General features: G+C 47.9%; 1 protein-coding gene across 1 annotated transcript in view; it reads right to left on the reverse strand.

The window, feature by feature from the left end:
• Positions 1–18,002: 18,002 nt before the first annotated feature.
• Positions 18,003–19,784, reverse strand: part of CARD10 (caspase recruitment domain family member 10) — a 44,347-nt gene continuing 42,565 nt past the window's right edge. Inside the window, exon 22 of the mRNA XM_066633599.1 lies at positions 18,003–18,831. Coding sequence (XP_066489696.1) covers positions 18,624–18,831 — 208 coding nt within the window. The 3' untranslated portion in view covers positions 18,003–18,623. The remainder of the gene's footprint in view (positions 18,832–19,784) is intronic.

Below are 19,784 nucleotides of genomic sequence, written 5' to 3' on the forward strand. Positions count from 1 at the left end.
TGCCCATTGGCTGACTTTTCCCTGAACAAAATAACAGGGAAGCTGCAAACATTTCTTTCAGGTGGGCTGGCTGATAACTAAGGGCTCCTAATGGAAGATCACTGATTGCAAATGTGGTTTTCTTCACACCTGAGAAGCATAAATAGGCACAGAGGACTGATTTGTGTGTGTGTTTGTTTAGGGTATTTTCCCAGGGCAATTTGCAGTATAAAAGAATAAAAAAACATCACAGCACACACGCCATATTTATTTAAATACCAATTAAGAAGGTAAATGGGGGCATTTTCTTCACTATCCAGCTATGCTGCATTTATTGGTTCTAACCAGGATATGGTACTTTTACAGGAATCAAGTTAGCAGTAACCCTTTCTAGCTGGGCAAAGAGGCTTCTTTTTTAAGTGGTTCTCCTCTTATATTTAACAGGAGGTTCATAACTGTCCCTTGTCACCCCAGCACAGCTTTTTAATGTGCAGATGCTAATGACATTTATGCCCCAATCTTACCCCCACCAGTGCATGCAATGCAGTGGCGCCAATGGACCGCATACTGCAACCGGGGGCCTGACCAGACAGCCTGGGAGAGGTAAGTGAAAATATTTTTTACTTACTACCCCATAAACCACCTGGCCACCTGGTTCTTGACATCTCTAGTTAGGGGCCCTTTCTTTGGATCTTGGAGAGCTGATTCCACTGAGGTGGCTCACCTTCATCTATGTTGGAAACTGCTTGGAAAAAACTGGGATGGAGTCTTTCCTGTTTCCAGATCAAAAGTGGATCACAGAGAGGAAGATCTTTGACTTTCTCCTGTTGCAAAGGCCAGGTCAGCCTGCTCAGGGGTGGCCTGGCTGAACTGCTAAGGATCCTTTAGAAGAGGCTGCCAGACCCCAATTCCAAAAACAAAGAGTTGTGGTAGGTGCTCTCTGGAGTTGTCATGTTTTGAAGTCGCACTACAGGAACGCTCCATCCATAGTTTTTTCTGCTGTTGTGAAGTTCTACCATAAGGAACAAACCTTTGAAAGGAGGGGCATCTGGCAGTCTCAGATCGGCAAGGGAAGCATGCGCGGATGCTTACTAAACAAGCGCACACACAAAATGTACATTTCTCCCTTTACATCCCATCCGTGCGGCTCACAGAGCTGTTGCTGCAAGCCGGCCTCCGCCCCACTTTGGAGAAGGCAAGCCAAGTATGCGCCCCCTTCCCCTCTGCTCTGTTCTTAAAGGCCTTCCCATGAGAGACAGTCATTCATCCCAAGCAGTTTGAGCTGCTCTGCGTTTTCCGCACAATCCTTTCTTTGCTATATTCTTTGATGAGCAGTGACCTAATTAAAAAGCACTGCCTTTTAGAATATTATCAATGGCATCTGAAGGGAAGATACATGCATTTTGTCTTTTGACCTAGATTCTTAGATTTCCCCGTCAGCTTTAAATTCCCATTTGGTCCCATCCCCACCCCAGCTACAGTTGTACCCAACCACACCATTTCACCCATCCATCCACTTCAATCCACAGTTGCTCCTTGACTGTATCACCTGTTGGTATTGTGTCTTGGGTCACATCCTGCAGGAATTTGGATTTGGCCCAGTAGCATAGCTATGAGGGGTGGCATGGTAAGTATTGTAGGTGATACAATGTGCGGTGTGAGCTGCCCCTCCCACTTGCTTTTGGAGCCATTCTGAGCAGCAACAGCTGTGTAAACCCCTGTAGCTACGCCACTCCTCAACTAAAATACTGTCAAGTCCCAAAGACTGTGGTGAACCTCAATGCACCCTGGGATATTGGGGAGAAGGAATTAATCTGATCTAACCTTTGTGTCCCTTCTTTAATTTGCTATACACCAGGGGTGCTCAGTACGTCAATCGCGATCCACCGGTCAATCGTGAGGCAAAATGAGTCGATCGAAGGCTTCTCTCCCGTCCAGGCATCCCCGTCCTGGGAGTGAGCCCCGTCCTGGGAGTGATGCATCCCTGGGAGTGAGCCCCGTCCTGGGAGTGAGGCATCCCTGGGAGTGAGCTCCTGTCCACGCATCCCTGGGAGTGAGCCCCGTCCTGGGAGTGAGCCCCGTCCTGGGAGTGAGGCATCCCTGGGAGTGAGCTCCTGTCCACGCATCCCTGGGAGTGAGCCCCGTCCTGGGAGTGACGCATCCCTGGGAGTGAGCTCCTGTCCACGCATCCCTGGGAGTGAGCCCTGTCCTGGGAGTGAGGCATCCCTGGGAGTGAGCTCCTGTCCACGCATCCCTGAGAGTGAGCCCCGTCCTAGAAGTGAGGCATCCCTGGGAGTGAGCTCCTGTCCACGCATCCCTGAGAGTGAGCCCCGTCCTAGGAGTGAGGCATCCCTGGGAGTGAGCTCCTGTCCACGCATCCCTGGGAGTGAGCCCCGTTGACTCTACTGGGGCTGACTTACCTTTCCCCTGTTTTTGCGCTGGTATGTATGGAGATCTGCCCCCCCAACTTCCATCTGTTGGTTCTGTGTGCAAGTGGTTTTGCACTGGTCTTGCTGTGATGTCTATATAGAGATCTTCCCCACACCTTTCCCCTGTTTTTGCACTGGTCTGTATAGAGATCTGCTCCCCCCCCCCACTTGTATTGGAATCAAGGAAGATCTGGTGAGGAGGTAGATGTGGTGTCAGCAGTGGCTCCTTTAAGGGTAAGGCCTGGGCATCCAGCAGAGTGTGCTGCACAGCTGCAGCCACTTGAAGGCAATAGGGCCCTCAGGGATATAAGAGCACCTGAGGCAGGAAGGGCTCCACTTATTTATGTGAGTCAGCCTTTTCCTACATGAAGATAATTAAGTCCAAGTACTGTTCCACCATGACTGATGAACATTTGGAAGTGTGCTTGAGGCTGGCTGTCAGCAGCTACTGTCCAGACTATGCATCCTTGGCTGATTCACTTCAGTGCAAGTCATCAAAGTAAACTCAAGTAATTACAAAAAATGTTTATAGTTAATTATGTTGTGTTGTGCAATATTGGCTCATGCAGTTATGCAAGGTACACCAACATACATTGTACACATAAATGTTATGTTATGATGGCGCGAACATTGTAAAAATAACTCTGATAGATCTCCGGGCCTTGCTGGGTTTCAAAGTAGCTCTCGAGCCAAAAAAGTGTGAGCACCCCGGCTATACACAAACAGACAACTTGGCTAGTGACTTCTGAGGAGGATGCCTTGCTCAACTTTTTCCAGACTATTGTTTTTACTATTTGGGTGCATGAACCACGGCCAGCAGAGGTGCCGCTGCTCATTTCGACTCTGCCCATGTTTTACACCTCCCCCCTTTGACATGGCACTACCTCCCTGGGACAGTACATGGATGGAGAGAGCACCCACAGCCTGCTTCAAAGATTCATGTACAAGGTGGCTTCACACAAGATATTTCCCAACTGGAAGAGAATTTCATGATTGATTGATTGATTGATACCCCTAGCACTTTGGAAGTACACTATTTCTTGCAATATTTATATTTTGCCTTTCTCAATAGGCTCAAGGTGGTGTATATAGGTAGGCCGAACATAAATCCATTTTTTCAATGAGATGTTTGCAAGTATCATTCCATGAGACAATCTCATAGAACCGCCATTTCTCCAGATGTTTCCCTTCATAGTACAGTCACCCTCCTGGCTGCCGGCTCTTGCACTTTCCAAGCCTTTCACAGGCAGCTGCAACCAAGCTTCAGACCTGCTCCTCAATGATGTTATCCGTTTTTTGCCAGCTGTCTTCTCCACACCCCACTCCTCCAAACAGACACACCAGCAACCTCCCTATCTCCCATCCAGGCAGCCAATCCTGCTTAGCTTTTTCAGGCAAGGTGACAGTTCAGCCTCCACACCCCACCTCCTGCCAATACAATACAATGCAGCAGGGCTGGCCCAGCCATTTTGCGAATGAGTCAATTGGCATTGGCTAGTGCAGGTCTTTTTAGACTGGGGTGTCATGACGCCCCAGCCTGTGGGCCCTGGCTTGTTTCCCCTTAAGGGATGGGGGTAGCCAGGAGGCAGGGAGGCGGCAGCGGCGTGATCCCCAGGATCCTGCACTGATCCCCAGACACTCGCGGAGGGCTCCCTGCACCCCTGGGAGGCTGCAGGAGGCTCTGGTAAGTGTACCCAAGCCCGTGCAGCCCCCCTGAGCGGCGCAATCCTGGGGATCGTGCTGCTGCCTTCCCTTCCGCCCCCGCTGCCTCCCCCCTGCCTCCGCAAGAGCTTACTGCTGCTTTCAAACCCCCTGGGAGTTTGAAAACTGCAGGGCTAATGGGTTGGAGTTCAAACAGAGGGGCAATGAACAGACACTCTCCCCCTCCCCCCTCTGCCACTGCAGATGGAGCCAGCCTCCTTAAAAGCTCCTCCTCTACTTGGCTGTTTAATTGAACAAGACATGCAGGGCATATGCCCAGCACACCCTCCATTGCCTGCTTTGTTTAAGGAGTCCCTCCAAGTGAAGAAGGAGTGGGGACAGCAGCCAAATCACAAAGCAGCAGCTGCCAGTCCATCGTCCTCCTCCGGAGAACCTGGAAATCATGGCAAAGGAGGAGGTGCTGGCAGAGATTAAAAAAAATTGCCCCCTTGGCATAGCAGCTGGGGCAGGTGGCCATCAGGCTCCACCCTTGTTATGCCTCTTGCAGGCTGGCTGTTGCCAGAAGTGATGAGTGGCTGGCTCCATGCAGCGATGGACACCATTCCCCCCACTCCCCCAGGTAGGATCGTACAAACAAAACGGAGGTGGAGAGAGAATAGAATGGGACAGGGAGGGGGTGGAACGGAGAGGTGATGGGGTGGGGTGACTCTGATTTTGCTATGGGTACATGGGCTGCCAACATCTTCCCAATCCATGTATTTGTGGTCCAAATAACAAAACACAATGGTTTGTATGGAGATTTTCTCTGAGTTGTTGCCAGCAGCGCTCAGCACTGAAATTACTGTGGTTGGGACCCTTCCCCTTCTAAGAGCTGACATCCCCTTCTTTTTTCCCTTTTCCTTTTTTAAAAACTTCTTTTTACTGGATTTTTTAGAACTTTCCTATGCTAGGATGTGATCGAATGTAGAGGTCAACAGGGAGGTACTGGGACACTCCAAGGGAAGAGGAGTTGAAAGACTAGAGGAGACCAATTCCAAGTGCAAAAAGAATGATGTCTATTCAGAGATTCCTTCCAGAAGAGTTACTGAAGCACCGTAGAGGGCCTTGAAACTGCAGGATTCACAACAATACATCAAATAAAGGGATGACAAGTCATAAAGAAAGAGTCTGGTTTGTTTTGTCCTTTAGATAGGCATATTTCATACAATAGTTTTTCCAGAAGGGCTGAACGCCAAACTCCAGTATACCTGCTCTCAACAGATGGCTGCAGCCTGATTTCCAATGCAGTGCCATTTCCAATCTAGCCGCTGCTCACACAAATAACAAGCCTTGATGGAGTAAATTGGAGTAGCTTCCCTTGAAGAAGCCAGCTTACCAAAATCCCCATCAAAGAGCTGAAATTTTTAAAAAGTCACTCTGGCTCCAGACCTTGCACTTGGTCTCCACTCCAGAATTTTGCTGTGAATCTCTCTGTGCCCACTTGGAATGCCAGATACAGGGGAGTGGCAGCAAAATGCAAGTATCTTGTGGTCTTATGTGCTCCTTGGGGCATCTGGTGGGCTACTGGGAGATACAGGAAGCTGGACTAGATTGGCCCTGGCCCTGCCTGATCCAGCAGGGCTCTTCTTATATTCTTAAGACTGTAAGTCCCCAAGCACCCCTTCCTGGATCAATCCTTGAATCTTAGATGAGATCCCATAGTAACTCAGCCCTGTGACTGGAGTTCACTGGTTCTGTGTCTACCTGGAAACCAACTCAGTAGATGGGCAGCGCAATCCTAACTTGCACTGGAACAGGCAGTTCCCTGGATTCAAACATACAAGTGCAAGCCTATGTCTCTGCTAGCCTGCCTGCCACATCCTCAAGCACTTGAAAAACATTGTCCTGCAGTGCAATTGTGGTCACTTTTCTTGTTCTCATGCTGAGCAAGTAAAGGAAGAGCTTAAGCACACCAGGAACATAGCTGATCATCTCTTGACCATGTCAAGGTAACCACTATCATTGCCTGAGCAATGGGAAATGATGAAGGCTTTTCCGCACAATTGTCACACTTGATTCTCCCAAACTACTATGAGCTTCCCAATTTGGCTTCATGTGGCCTACTCGATAGATGACATGGCCGGTGGTAATGTCAGCTCTGCTCCTTTCCACTTAAAAATGTGTTTCCTGATACTCCCAGAGATCAGAATGTAACAGTGTGACTTACAATCCCGCCAGCCAGTCGTAAAAGTCACCCCTTGTCTGAGCTCGGCAGGTGGTTAAGCAACTATACTGAGCTGAGTCCCACTCCCTTGGATCAACAGTGAAAGGAGTCCCCCTCCCGGTCTGATTCCACTCTGAGCCACTTTCCATTTTCAAGGCTGCGCACATGCGCCCATTTCACAGGAGCAAATAACAAGTGCACCATGTGGGAGGGGCTGTATAGCTCAGCTGTCTGCAGAGATCATCTTTTTTCTTTTCTTTAAAATAAAATAAAAATGTTTCTAGCCCTTATGGCAGAAAAGATGTGTCTGAAAATGTGTTTGTGCAACATGTGCTGGACTTTTCAACATCAGAGTGGCAGTTGAAGATTTCCAGTGGTCGAGGGTGGCACTTCAGTGTCTGTGGCCCATCTTCTTGCCCCTTCCCATAATTAGTAAAAATGATAGCAAAAAAAAATTATGAAAAAGTATTTTAAAATGCAGAGCAAAATACGCAAACTAGAGAAATTATACACATTTTCCCCAGTTGCGTAATTTATATAGGTGACCTAATATAGGTCACCAACATTTCTCAGTACCCGGCTATAGAACTTCATTTATTTTTAGCACTGAGTACCCTCAGCCTTGCCCATATTTTTTAATTCCTTGCCTCAAAATCCATGATTGTCCTCAGAAAATACTCACAACTATCCGTTTTTAGCCATAACAAAACCAAGTTCAGGCCTTGTGGTGACTGGGGGGGAGGAGAGGGGAATCTTGAAGTCAGTTCCTCCCTCCTTTTGCCCTGATCTGACCCTACACTAGGACCAAAAACAGTTGCTGCTGCTGCTACCACAAGGCCCACATCAGATACCCATCCTCAGAAGTCTCCCTTTTAGTTACATGGAGAACTCTTCCAAAATGTAACCAATAGTGCATAACCACAAGGAGGGCTGGGGTAACAGCAGCTCTGCTATCGACAGCTGTGCCTAACCATCCCTTCCTTTTGCTATGGTTCAGAGTAGGGAGTGGCTGCTCTCTTTTGGCAAATGCCAGGGGCTCCAGCATTGGTACTGCTGGCCAACACTCATTTGAATCTCTGGTTTTTCAGAACTGCACCATTGCCCCAGGGGGCTGATCACTGTGGTGCTATACAGAGTTCCACTGCAGACCACCAAGCCCCTCAATTTCCAAGCCACCATGCTCTCAGCCCCAACTGCTGTACACTCTGGTGGCACCACCCTCCCTCACAAACACCCATTACGCATCTCAAGCCATACAACAGGTATGGCTGATACTGTTGTCAAATCCTTGTTACTCTCTCTATGTTTCTCCTCAACCCCCCACTGGCAGATGTCCCACAAGGAAAGACACCATGAAGACACAAAGGTTAGCCTACAGCCTGCTTGCAGTGACCAATGTGTACCTAAGTGCAGGTTGCTGACCTACGCCTTCCAGTCAGGATGCCTGTAGCTTTGCAAACTCCACGGCAGACAGTAAACCAACTGGTGCAGTCAGACCTCACTGGCACCTGTTACTGACGCTACTACAGAGGTGGGGCTTGTTAGCGGGAATGATGAGTCTGCTTATAGGAAGGAGGTACAGGAGTTGTTATTGTGGTGCCAAGAAAATAATCTCTCACTTAACATCAAAAAAACTAAAGAACTTGTAATTGACTTCCGGAAAAAGAGGGATGTACACACACCATCATACATCAATGGTGAGGAGGTGGAGAGGGTTGCTTGTTTCAAATTCCTGGGTATTTACATCACAGAGGACCTCTCATGGACTATTAACACCAGCATGTTGATAAAAAAAGGCACAAAAGCGGTTATATTTTCTGAGGAAGCTTGGAGGTTAAATCTGTCACAGCAGCTGCTTGTTTCTTACTATCATTGCACCATTGAGAGTGTCCTAACCTATGATATCTTGGTGTGGTACGGAAATTGCTCTGCAGGGGACAAAAAAGCTCTGCAGAGAATTATTAAGATCGCGCAGCACATCATCAACCTTCATCTACCAGCTTTGGAGGACATCTATACATCTCGCTGTCTGCAGAAGTCACATAGTATTCTGAGAGACCCCTTCCATCCGGCTCATAAGTTCTTTGAACTGTTGCCTTTGGGTAGACGATGCAGAACTATTAGAGCAGCACCACACGATTCCTGAACAGTTTCTATCCCACAGCCATAATTAGGTTGAATAAGGCGATATAGTTGTTACCATGCTCCTGGGCATTATGGTCTGTTATACGGTTTTTATATTATGATGCATGTTGTATAGAATGTGTGGGTGAGTGTGTAGAGTGTGATTGTTGGAATTGTATATATTTATGCTTGTATCTCAAAGGTGCATAAATTTCATTGTGCTGTAGCACGACAATAAAGTTACTACTACTACTACTATTACTTGCCTGTCTGTTGGCTAACTTGTGCAATGGCACAACAGCCCTGCAGGGAGGAGATGGTTGGCAACCCTGTGTGTGTGTTTCTCCCATTCAGATGCTGCTCTACAGCTGATACTATTCAAAAAAATTTTGACTGGATCACACTTGTTACTTTATTAGCAGTTAGGGATTCCTTCTTCCTACCTTAGTTGTTTCTTACCTCTGCTAGTTTCCTGAGCAAGCTCCTGGAGAGCTGGAAAACGAGGATAAAAGGAGAAAGTGGAGTTCAGTCATCACTGGCCTCCTCAAAAGGCACAAGACCCTATGGATCGCTTTCTTCTTTATATGCTTCCCTGTCTGCTCCGATCATCATTTTGGGCTCTGCTGTCAGAAGTACAGCAGGTATATACACTGACATAAGGGGGGGGGACCTGGGGGGCAAATGCTCTGGGGTGCCATGCCTTCAAGGGTGCCGCTGCCTTCCTTGGCCCTGTACAGAGGCCTCCAGAAGGCCTTTAAACCCAGCTTTCAGTTTTTGGACAAATAGTGGAAGTGATGCTTTAGGCCTTCCAGAGCCGTCAGAAGGCTCCCGGATACAACAGTGGGTGGGGGGACATTCTCTTCAGTGAAGGGGTGGCATTCTCAGGTGGCACAGGGGCCAGGATCACCAGTGGGTATCTACCACAAACACGGCCTTCTTCAGGGTGGCTTTTAACTCTATGGCATGACCTCCTTCACTGGAGGCCAACATAACCCCCCCACACACACTGTACTCCTTCAGGTGGCACATTAGAACATGCCTGATTTGTCATGCTATTGGAAAGGACTGTCGCAAATGGTGTTATGGTATTCTAAAGGTCTGAAGGATGCTGAGCTTTGGTTGTTCATTTATTTTTATGCAGTTGGCACTTTGGTTTTAAAAAATAATACTTTTTTCTCATTGCAAGCCACCTTAGGTTTCCTCAGCAAGAAAGGAGAGCTAGATAGGAAGTTGCACCTTCTTTATCTAGTTATCTGTCCCAGATCTCTCTTGGAAAGCTTCCTATCCCTTTGGTGGTCCCCTGATTTTATTTCATTTATTTATGTATAGCTTCCCTTTGATCATCAGTATGTTCATATGCTGACTTATTGGGAACACTACGCCTGAGGCCCTGAGAAATGCCAAGCAGTTGATAGGTATGTCGGAGGAAGAGCCTCCGTGGCCTTCCATATTTACACTCTTTGCACAAAGCAATGACACATGTTAACTGCAGCGTCATCCTGGTAGCCTGGAGGAGCTGGTCTTTGGAGATGTTTTGCTTGCACCACCAACTAGCCCGAAAGCAAACAGCTGCTGCAATCTGGGGCGTCTTCTCCTGACAGGGGACTCTCTCTGAGATGCAGCCCCATCAAAACGCAATTAAACTGCACCCTTCAGCCTTGCTGGAGGCATCGATTCCTGGGAACTGGAGTGAATGGCAGGGCATCCCTGCCTCTCGTGGCACTTGCAGCTGTTTGTGGCTTTGGCACTGGCTCAGGGCCAGCGCTCCGCTATCCACGTTCCTCTGGAGATATAATTTAGCACACCTGCCCTGGATCTGATTTACAGATCGTAAGACTGGTGGCGAGGCCATTTGTTTTATTGTTCTGTATTGATTGGGAAGCAGTTCATAAATTATTGTTCTATTACACACCAGCATAAAGATCATCTGGACTCTTCATTTTCATAGATGCAGTTCTCTTTGCAACCTTGCCCACAGGCTACCATCCATGTCTTTGCATCCTCAAGATTCAACTACTGCAAGGCACAGTATGTGGGGCAACCCATAAACACCATTTAGAAGTGCCACTTTGTGTATCAAGTCATAGACCAACTCCTTATGGGGTGCAAAGAACATGTGCTGCCTGGTCTGGAGGAGCTGCACAGATTCCTGATCAAGGGCCAGGCCCAATGGTCACTTAACTTGGTTTCATGTTTCAACACTCTGTTTTGGCCTCCCTGCCCCTTTAAGTGCTGCTGGAGAAGACCCGCTTAGAGGCCCCTTGATTTGGGAGCTCAGCTCTGCTGGAAAGCCTTTTCTGTGATATCCCTGACATTCTGGCACATTTTAGCCTGCCAAAGTCCAATCCTGCTGTTGTTGAAAAGATCTGGCAACGCAGTCCTTTTTCACAGGGCATTTTAAGGATTTCTTTTATGAGCCAACAGGATCATTGGGTGCTTACCCTGGAGGCTATCTTTAATCAATACTGAGATGTTTTTACTCTTTTTCATTTTTACTACAATTTCCAAGCTGCCTCAAGTGGTAGAGAGCGAAGAGGTTGAGGTCTGAACCCAGGAAATCACTCAGGTCCTGTGCACAGGAGGGAATGCAACAAACGCTGTGGTGGTCAGTTTGTAACTAGTAACAGGGAGCAGCTGTTCCTGATTGCTGACTCTGTACAGCTGATTGTGGGTGTTCCTTGTGCATATACCAAGGCCGAAGACAAACACTCCTCGGTGAGTGGGGGTGAGTGAGGGTGAGCATGTAGGGTGGTGAGTGTTAAGGAATAGGAATCAGGATGCTGTAATGTGTGTTGCTGTATGACTGACCAGTGTTGCTGTAAATATCCTTGTATATAATATATCTTGGTGATGGAACCTAACTCTCGTGTCAAGTGCCTTTTTGCCTTCTGAGAGATTGCCTTGGACATCAGCCTCGAGTTTCTGTTGTGCTGCCGTTTGATTTTGCTCTGCTGGAGACTCCTACACACACCCAAACCTCCCTGCAACATATACCTTTTTAAATGAATGAATAAAACTCAAGTGCCACTTTCAATCTGCCAGTTCAGACACAAAAATGAACTGAGGTCAGCCAAGGTCAAATGGGCATCTTGCGCACACCTTTCCGCCCGAGCAGTCTTGTATCCCCATACATTGGGAGTCTTGGGCATAAGAAGCACTCTGAGCACCTGCCCAAAGGCCAACACAAAACAGAAGAGTAAAATGTCTAAGGATGCACTATAAATATCAGGCCAAAATCAACCTTTGTGTCTATCCCAGAGTGTCCCTCTCTTTTGTCCTGTTCTGAATTGGAACAGAAAAATCCCAATCACGCAGGTGACACCATGGCAAAGAAGAACTACAGTTCACTGGCCAGGTTACCAACTGGCAATGCTCTGTCTATAAGCCCTCTGCTGCCAGAACTGGAAGGTGCAATACCAGAACAAAAACACAGCTGCCATACTTGCTTTTAGTGTAGATGTATGAGCTGTCAGAACACAAACAGGCCCAGCCAAGATGTTGTGGAAGGGTGTATTTTGGCCAATTTTCCAGCCCTGTTGCAGCCATGACAATGGGGTGTGCGCTGCATTGGGGGGGGCAGTCATGGAGACCTCCACAAGGTAAGGGAATGTTTGTTCCCTTACCAAGAGGCTGCATTGTGGCTACACTGGCACTGGAAAGTTGGATAGGATTAGGCTGTTATTGAGAGTGACAAATAGCAAGCTCCAGCTTCACATGTCTGAAAACCCTTAATGCAGGAGAAATGGGTGCAACTGCTTGGAGGTGGAAGGGATCTGCAGGATGTATTCCATGGGCGTCACATTGCTAATGTGCGCTGGTGAGGGCACCTAGGGGTCAATCAGTACTCTAATACGGAGACAGTTTTTGCCATGGCAGAGCCCATGCATGTAACTGGGACCATGTAAGCACACACAGTCCTGCTACATGGAAATCTGCTCCTTAACAAAACTCACTCCTGGACGTGACTAGGACCATTTTTCAGGGTGAATCCGGCAAGGCTGCAAATCTGGATGTTACGTATCCCTGCCTATGCAGACAAGCCAGACAGCACAAGGCAGAATCCAAGCTTCTCCCTCCTCAGTTGAGTGATTTCCTGCTCTCTCACCCCAGGCCACATCTGAGCCAATGAGGGCTACCACTGCAAGTTGGTGAGATAAAAATTCAGATTGTAGGCATACCTACAGAGTCTCTGGTCAGCTGAGGAAGCCATCTCATCAGCAGGGCCATGCAGAGTTGGATATAGGCCTGGACCAGATGGGAAATTGGGTTGTCTCCTAAATATTTCAACAAGCCATTAACCAGTATTAAATTCATCTCAGTTAAACTCATCTTAATAATGTGAGAATCTCCGCACACTAAGGACCTTCCGATCGTCCAACGTCGCAATTCATATACATAATCAAAGACAGAAACATCCAACTATTCAACACCAAATATCTCATCAAAATTTTTCTGTACTCCCTTGTTTTCCATGAATTGTCACTTAAATTTTGCACAGAGTTGGTTTCTGTTATCTGCAATTATTTGTTTATATTTTATCTGTATTTACAGCCCAACCCTAACCTGCCCTGGAGCAGGCAGGCCAACTGGCTTGCCCTGCATCCAGAGCAGGGTTGGGGCTGAAAGTGACTCAGCCAGAGGCAAGGGAAATCGCTTCCCCTAATACTGTGTTGTGCTGCAGTAGCCCCAATGGGGCTACTCAGATGTGTGCCACCTCAAGAGGTGGTGCAGATCCAAGCACCCCGGAACTGCTCCGGGCTGCCTGGGACCAGAGTTAGGATCTGGTACAAGTGCCGAATTCTAACCCTGCCCCCTGCTCAACACCCACCCACAGACCTGCCCGCCACTTGCTCTCCCCTGCTGCCAATGCCTTCTCCCCACCCTTTCCACCCCCCCAACCCTCGTGCCAGCTGGACTCAGCTAGTGTGGGCTTACATCATCTACTGGCCCTTCGGGGCTTGGGCCACCTTCCCTTCTCAGACAATGGTGCAAAAGTGCTTTACGGCAATTTCACACCGTTGGGCCGGCCCAAGGGACTTGTGCCAACCCATCATCAGGTCTGAATTGCACCCTTAATCTTCTTTCAAATTTTAATATTTAGTGCTAAAAGATGCCCCTTAACTCTCTTGGAGTAGGCCCCCTCAAAATCTTAGGTCCATGCCAACTGGCCCCCCCACCTCTGTTCTGGCTTGCTCATCAGTAAGGAAAAGTGGCTTGCACGTGATTAGAGGTAACCAACTTCTCATGTCAGTATTCTTGACACATAGAAATGAGAACTTTGTTCCCTGGCAAACATACGGCAGATCAAGAGTTTCAAAATCCCTTTCTAGAAGCACTGCCTGGGCCTCAGGGCCTTGGAGAGGAATTTTGTCAGGGGCTACAAAGTTTATTTTGGGCCCCTTCCAAAAGGGTACGAGAGTGGATGAAACAAAGTGAGGGAGGGTAGTAATGAGGGGAACAAAACAGAGCAAGGGAGGGTGGCAACAGCTGGAAAAGTCTTTGGAGCCCAGGTTTACTGGGCTTCCCAATGAAGATCCCAGGTCTACCTGCCCGTGCAGCGTTGGCAACTAGATACCACAATATGGAAAACCAAACTCACTCTCAAGTCTCTCTAAAAAAATTTATAACAAATTATTATAGAAAATTAGCATTATTGTACTTAGGCTCACACTAGAGGAGAAAGTGTCCTGTGTGCATCAAACATATTTCTGCGGCAGCTGTAGCTCTGCGTCTGTGTTCCTGAGCTCCTATACACACCTTCATGGGGCATTAACCCACAGGCCAAAAAGTGACTGTAGCAGGCCGGTTTCCTGCCAGATTTGACACAAGGAGTGTCAGGCATGCGTTCCATGGCCCACCACATATGGGTTTCAGTGGCGGCAGCAGTCATGCACCCAGCATCCCACCTGTCCAGATGAAATAGGAAAATATAAGATCCCAGGAAACTTCTGGGCCCCCTCCTCCTTACCCCCTTTACCCCCCTCTCCTAGGCCCAGCTGCACTTGCGCCGACACAAGCCGCGGCATGGGAGCCGCGGCGGAGGCTTCTTCCTCCATCCGCACGTTGGCACATCTGAATACACCGACGCGGCTCCCACTCACGGAGGTGCAAACGTGCTTTACGGCACGTTTGCGACCCTCCAGGGCCACCTATGCCAGCATAACTGCCGGTTAGGATTGCACCCTCAGTGTATCAGTTATATATAAAACCTGAATAATCAAATGTTTATACATAGGCAGAAGGAATCTACTGGTAGATTCCTGGCTGATATGCAGTAGACCGACAAACATTTCTGATGCTCAGCAATGGTGTAATGATCATCAGAAAGTTACAAGTTTAAAAAAAGTTTTAGTTGCTCCTTTTAGTTTTGTAACTACACAGAACGCCCACCCCAAGAGCAGGTGGCTTAAATGACTCTTTACATGACTTCTACAAGCTATTTACTGCCAATAATAGGTACCTGCAGAGGCAAATGGCATTCCTTCTGCTAACCCAGCCTTGACCGCTCTTGCTCTACTGCCTGGTCAATTAACCTGTAGGGTTAATATTTACCTAGGGCTCCTCTCTCTTCACTCCACCCCCAGGGAAAATTAGGCAACTGATCCAACTGGAGCTGAGCAAGTAGAACTGCAGACTTGGCTACTGGGAGGCCTTGAAGAAATTGTGGTAATCAGAAACAGGTCCTGAAACCAAGTTAGGAGAAAGGAAGTGCCTTGTGATTCTTATAGGAAGAGGCCACAGACAGAGGTTTCTGGGTTCTTTCCAGCCCAGACCTGCTATGATTTCACTAAGTGGCTTTCTACATATGACCTTCTATTGCCCTCTGCTGAACCCACTTCTCTATCAGTAAAATAGACCTTGTCGACACCATGTCAAGCCAGGCATTTACAGTGATGAATATTCAAGCCAGGGCCCTCAGCTTCCATCTTGTTTGCCTCAGTGTCAATGCTGGATACAGTGAGCAAACATAGTTTCAAAAATCTAAGGAGCAAGCCCTCAACGGAAAGATTAGCTGGCTACATAGCTTTCACACTGCAATTGCCTGTCCTATACAAGCTCTCCGTGCTTCCTGTAGCTAACAGCGCAATCCTTTGCAGGTTGACTTAGAAGCAAGCCCAACTAAGTTCATTGGGGCTTATTCTCAGGCAGTTGTGTAGCTAGGCCAGGTGGGGATGTGTGTGTCCCCCCCTCCCATGGTAAGCTCTGCAAAATGGCCTGCTTGCCAGCCCTTGGCTCCAAATGGTGTCATTTCTGGAGTCAGGGCTGTGCGTGCATGTGAGGGGGTGAGTTCTCCCACATGTCCAGTCACCCACCCTCCCCTACCATACAACTGATCGATTATAATAGTGCAACCTCTGCTCTTCTGTCATAAAATTCAGCTAGCATTGGGCTGTAAGGTATAGATAGTTGTTATCCAGAAGGTTGCAGAGATTAAGCCTTAAATAGTCAAAAGTTATACATGTGAACCCAAAGTTGTGATGCCTTCAGGGACTGACTGATAGTGAAAGAATGAAAAGATCCAATTTCTTCAGAAAAATTAGGTCAATAAAAATCAATTTTAGTGATCCTTTACCTTCCCTGAACATCTCAAGAAGCTTGCGTTTGTAAATAGAATGCAATTGGTTTGGGGGGGGGGAGAACTAGACTAGAAGCGGTTCAAACCCTACCCACCTGGTAGGACCCATCCCCAGACCCTCATGAGGCCTCCTCTGAAGAGAAGCATGACTGTTCTGCTGCAGGACCCTGCACAGACTGACACTTCAAGGAGTCTACACTCCAAGGGACAACCAGAGATTTGCTCCTGCCTGAGACTTCATCTGGACGGTCACACCAATTCTGAATCCTCGTTGTTATCTGTGCTGCTACAATGGAGAGGCCCAGAACTGGCAACTCTCCACCTGCGTTGCTGCCCAAAGTCTCCACTCCATCAGCCTTACTTAGCAGGTGAGCACAAGTGCATACTCTGGCTCAGAACCCAGCTAAGATTCAGTAAAGCTTCACTATAAAAGTCTGCCTGCTGCAGCTCCAAGGAAAAGCTCCCCCACATGGCATTGCAACCCAGTAACTTCTACTGGACAGCTCCCCAGCTGGGCCAGACCTCCTGACCAAAGCCCCATCTCAACCACCAGTGTTGCACAGTCCTCTTGCCTGTTTAGGCCTCCTAACATGGCCTAATGAGAAAAAGCCAATGTTAGAAAGGAGTCTACCCCTCCAGCCCTGCCTAGCCCTTAGTAGGGTTGAACCTCACCCTCTTTCTGTTCCCTCTCCCCTCTCCAGAAGACAAAATAGGAAAAAGAGGAAGCAGGAGAGTACCAAAGTCTCAGACAGGAGCCTTCACTTTGGTTCCCATTCATTTGTTCCAGGTTATAGTGATATATGGATGGGACTTGAAACCCCAAAGTAAACAACATTGCAAATGGAAGCCATGGCAGGGCTCACATTTGTCATCTTTTTCATCTTCCTTCCATGGAGACTCGGTTTGAAATATTGATGAAAGACAGATTAGCAGTGTCTGGAACCCCTAAGACCATCATTGGGCAGGCACACATGGATATGCAGCAGTTGTTATATGTCCATTAACACGAGTGAACCATTCACGGCCCTCAAGCTCCCGACCACTTTCCCTGACTGAATACATTCCCTGGTGTGCTCGGCAAACCCTAAAAGCTACACAAGGTTAACTCTGTGAATCAACAGCCTGAGAAGAGAATAGTATTTCCCAGGGGGCAACTTCAAAAGGTAAGCAAAGAGCCTGGCTCTGTACCTTAAGTCAGATTGGGCACTAGGCTTCTGCTTGTGAACTCTCATTCTCCTTTCCCTTATGCACCTGAATTTGTCCTATTTCTCCCTCTCTAACTCCACTCAATCCTTGCAAAAGGGACAAGGGAGGGAACAACACAGAGAGCAACATGTTGAATTGGAGCTGCACTTTGTTCTAGTTCCTAAGCTGGAGGGGCTATATGAAGACAACCTCTGCTGAGTGGATAAAGCAACAGCTAACCTTCTGGAGGACCTTCTGGGTCAAGCCTCTTCTGCTGTTTCTGAGAGAACAGGACATCTGGTCACCTGCTCTCAGTCTAAGAAGGTAACTCAGAGGGAGCTGCAGGAATAAGAATCTAGGCAGAGTTCCTTTGTCCTGCAGCTCCCTCAGAAAGAGTTCACATTGTACAGTAGATAGGAGAGCCAGTATGGTGTAGTGCTTGGAGGTTTGGACCTATACGAGGAAGGCTGAGATTCAAATGAAGGTCACAAAAGTAATTTTGGACAAGTCTCTCACTCTCCAAGGTTGTTGCATAGGAGAACCTAGTATGCAGCCCTGAGCTCCCTGGAGAAAGAACAGGATGGGCATGTACTTAAAAACACAGAATAGCGTTGCTGACCCCATAGCCACAAAGGGTTATACCCTGACAGCTCATGCTTGGCTAGGGCAAGGCATAGGAAGGGAACTGGAAGAAAAGTGGAATGAAGCTAGATGGGGGGGGGGGAATGAGATAGCGGGAGACAAAAGACAAACTGCTCCCTACCATTCTTTCAGCTGATGCAAGAAGAAGCCAAAAGTTCACTTCCATTGGAAACATATTTAATCTTTTTTATATGCAAGTCTTTGATAAAAAAAAAAGTCCATAATTTATACACAATAAAGCGTGCAATAAGGCTGTCTCACTATCCCATTTACTGTTGCTTTGGCTGAGGGGACTTGGTGTGTCCACATGCGTCATGCCTGCTTGTGAAGACATGCCCCACCCCCACTTCCTCTGGGATGCAAGCTGAGGTAGAGACAGGCGTCACAGAGAAGATGGAGAAGGCAGACTCTCAAAAGAGGCAGGGCAGAGGCTGTCGAACTAGACCAGGACACAGTGCAATTGAGAGACATTTTTCTGAAGGCTTTGTCTTGTTTTCAGGCCAAGTTAACAAATGACTGAACCATAAAGAGGTCAAATGGACCAGGTGTGTATGCTGCATGGAGGAAATCATAGATTTTAAGGAGCCCCCATGGGCCATGGAGTTCAAGCCCTTACCCTGCAGGGGCGAGGCTGCAGCTCAGTGGGAGAGCACCTATTTTGCCTGCAGATGGTCCCAGGTTCAGCCTCTGGCCTCTCCAGGTAGGGCTGGGAACCTTGAAGAGCCCCTGCCAGTCAGGAAACAATACAGACAGTGGTCTGTCTCACAATAAGGCAACTTCCTACATTTGACTCTTCTGTTTGCAGTTTTCCCCAAAATGACAGTCACACTTCGCTATCCTCAACCCACACGACCCTGGCCTGCTCCTGGAAAACGTGGGCTCGCACCACCTTCACCAGCTCCTCTGCACTGCTCCAGGACTGAGGAGGCACCCAGGCCCACGAACAGGGCAGAGTGTGGAGAGTCTGCTCAGCCTGCTGGCACTGCTTCAGCACCTCCGAATCGCGCTGCCGTGGCTTCCCGAGCAAGCTCCTGGAGAAAAGCACAGAAGAGAAATGCACCATAAACATATTCTTCTGAATTCCATGAATTATGCATTAGCATAGATGGGCCAAGTCGAGCATGTTCGTTTCAGCACGTCAAAGTCTAATGGTCTGAACCCAAGAACTGATGGGCCACTAACCAAATGCTCTCGGTTGGAGCACGCACCGTCCACTGCACTCCACAGTGCAACATCACAAATTCCAACAACATTACACCTTGTGCTGGCAGCAGATACATCAGCCTGAGTGTTTGGGATTTTGGATGTAGTGCTTTCAATACTCAACAGCGGGGGTCACACAGAACGCCTTCGGCAAAACCTGCAACACAAGAAGGCCTCCCATGTTCTGATCGTTCCTCAGTTGATTTGCTTTACCTACAGACAGCTTTTGTGGATGGGGAGGCAAAAGCAGAGGGTTACTGACAAGCTTTGATGTGCATCAGGTGCTGGCCAATGCAGAACTAGAGCTCTAGGTTCAGAGCAGACAGTGGAGATGGTTCAGGAAATGTCCTTTTCTTTCTCTTCTCTGTTGTTGCAGGGCTTCACTGCATTCTAGCCCTATCTGTGGAATTTCTGCAATCCAAACAGACTAGCAGCCCATTCCTATTTTGGCTTTATACCACCAAAATGAGTGTTATGCAGGGTTCCTTCTCACACAGCACCAGGACCAAGGAACATCCACTAAAATTGAGTGTTGGGAGAGTCAGGACAAACAAAAGAAAATATCTCTTTACCCAGTGTGCAATTAGTCTGTGGAACTCCTTGTCACAGGATGTGGTGATAGCATCTGTCCTGGATGCCTTTAAAAGGGGATTGGACAAGTTTCTGGAGGAAAAGTCCATCACAGGTTATTTATACAGGTATTTATATATCACCTTTCTTTGGTAGTCAGATTTCTCCTCAGACTTTAATCCAAGGCGGTTTACATAGGCAGGTGGTTCTA

Source organism: Tiliqua scincoides, chromosome 7, assembly GCF_035046505.1.
Source record: "Tiliqua scincoides isolate rTilSci1 chromosome 7, rTilSci1.hap2, whole genome shotgun sequence".
Taxonomy (NCBI): Eukaryota; Metazoa; Chordata; class Lepidosauria; order Squamata; family Scincidae; genus Tiliqua; species Tiliqua scincoides.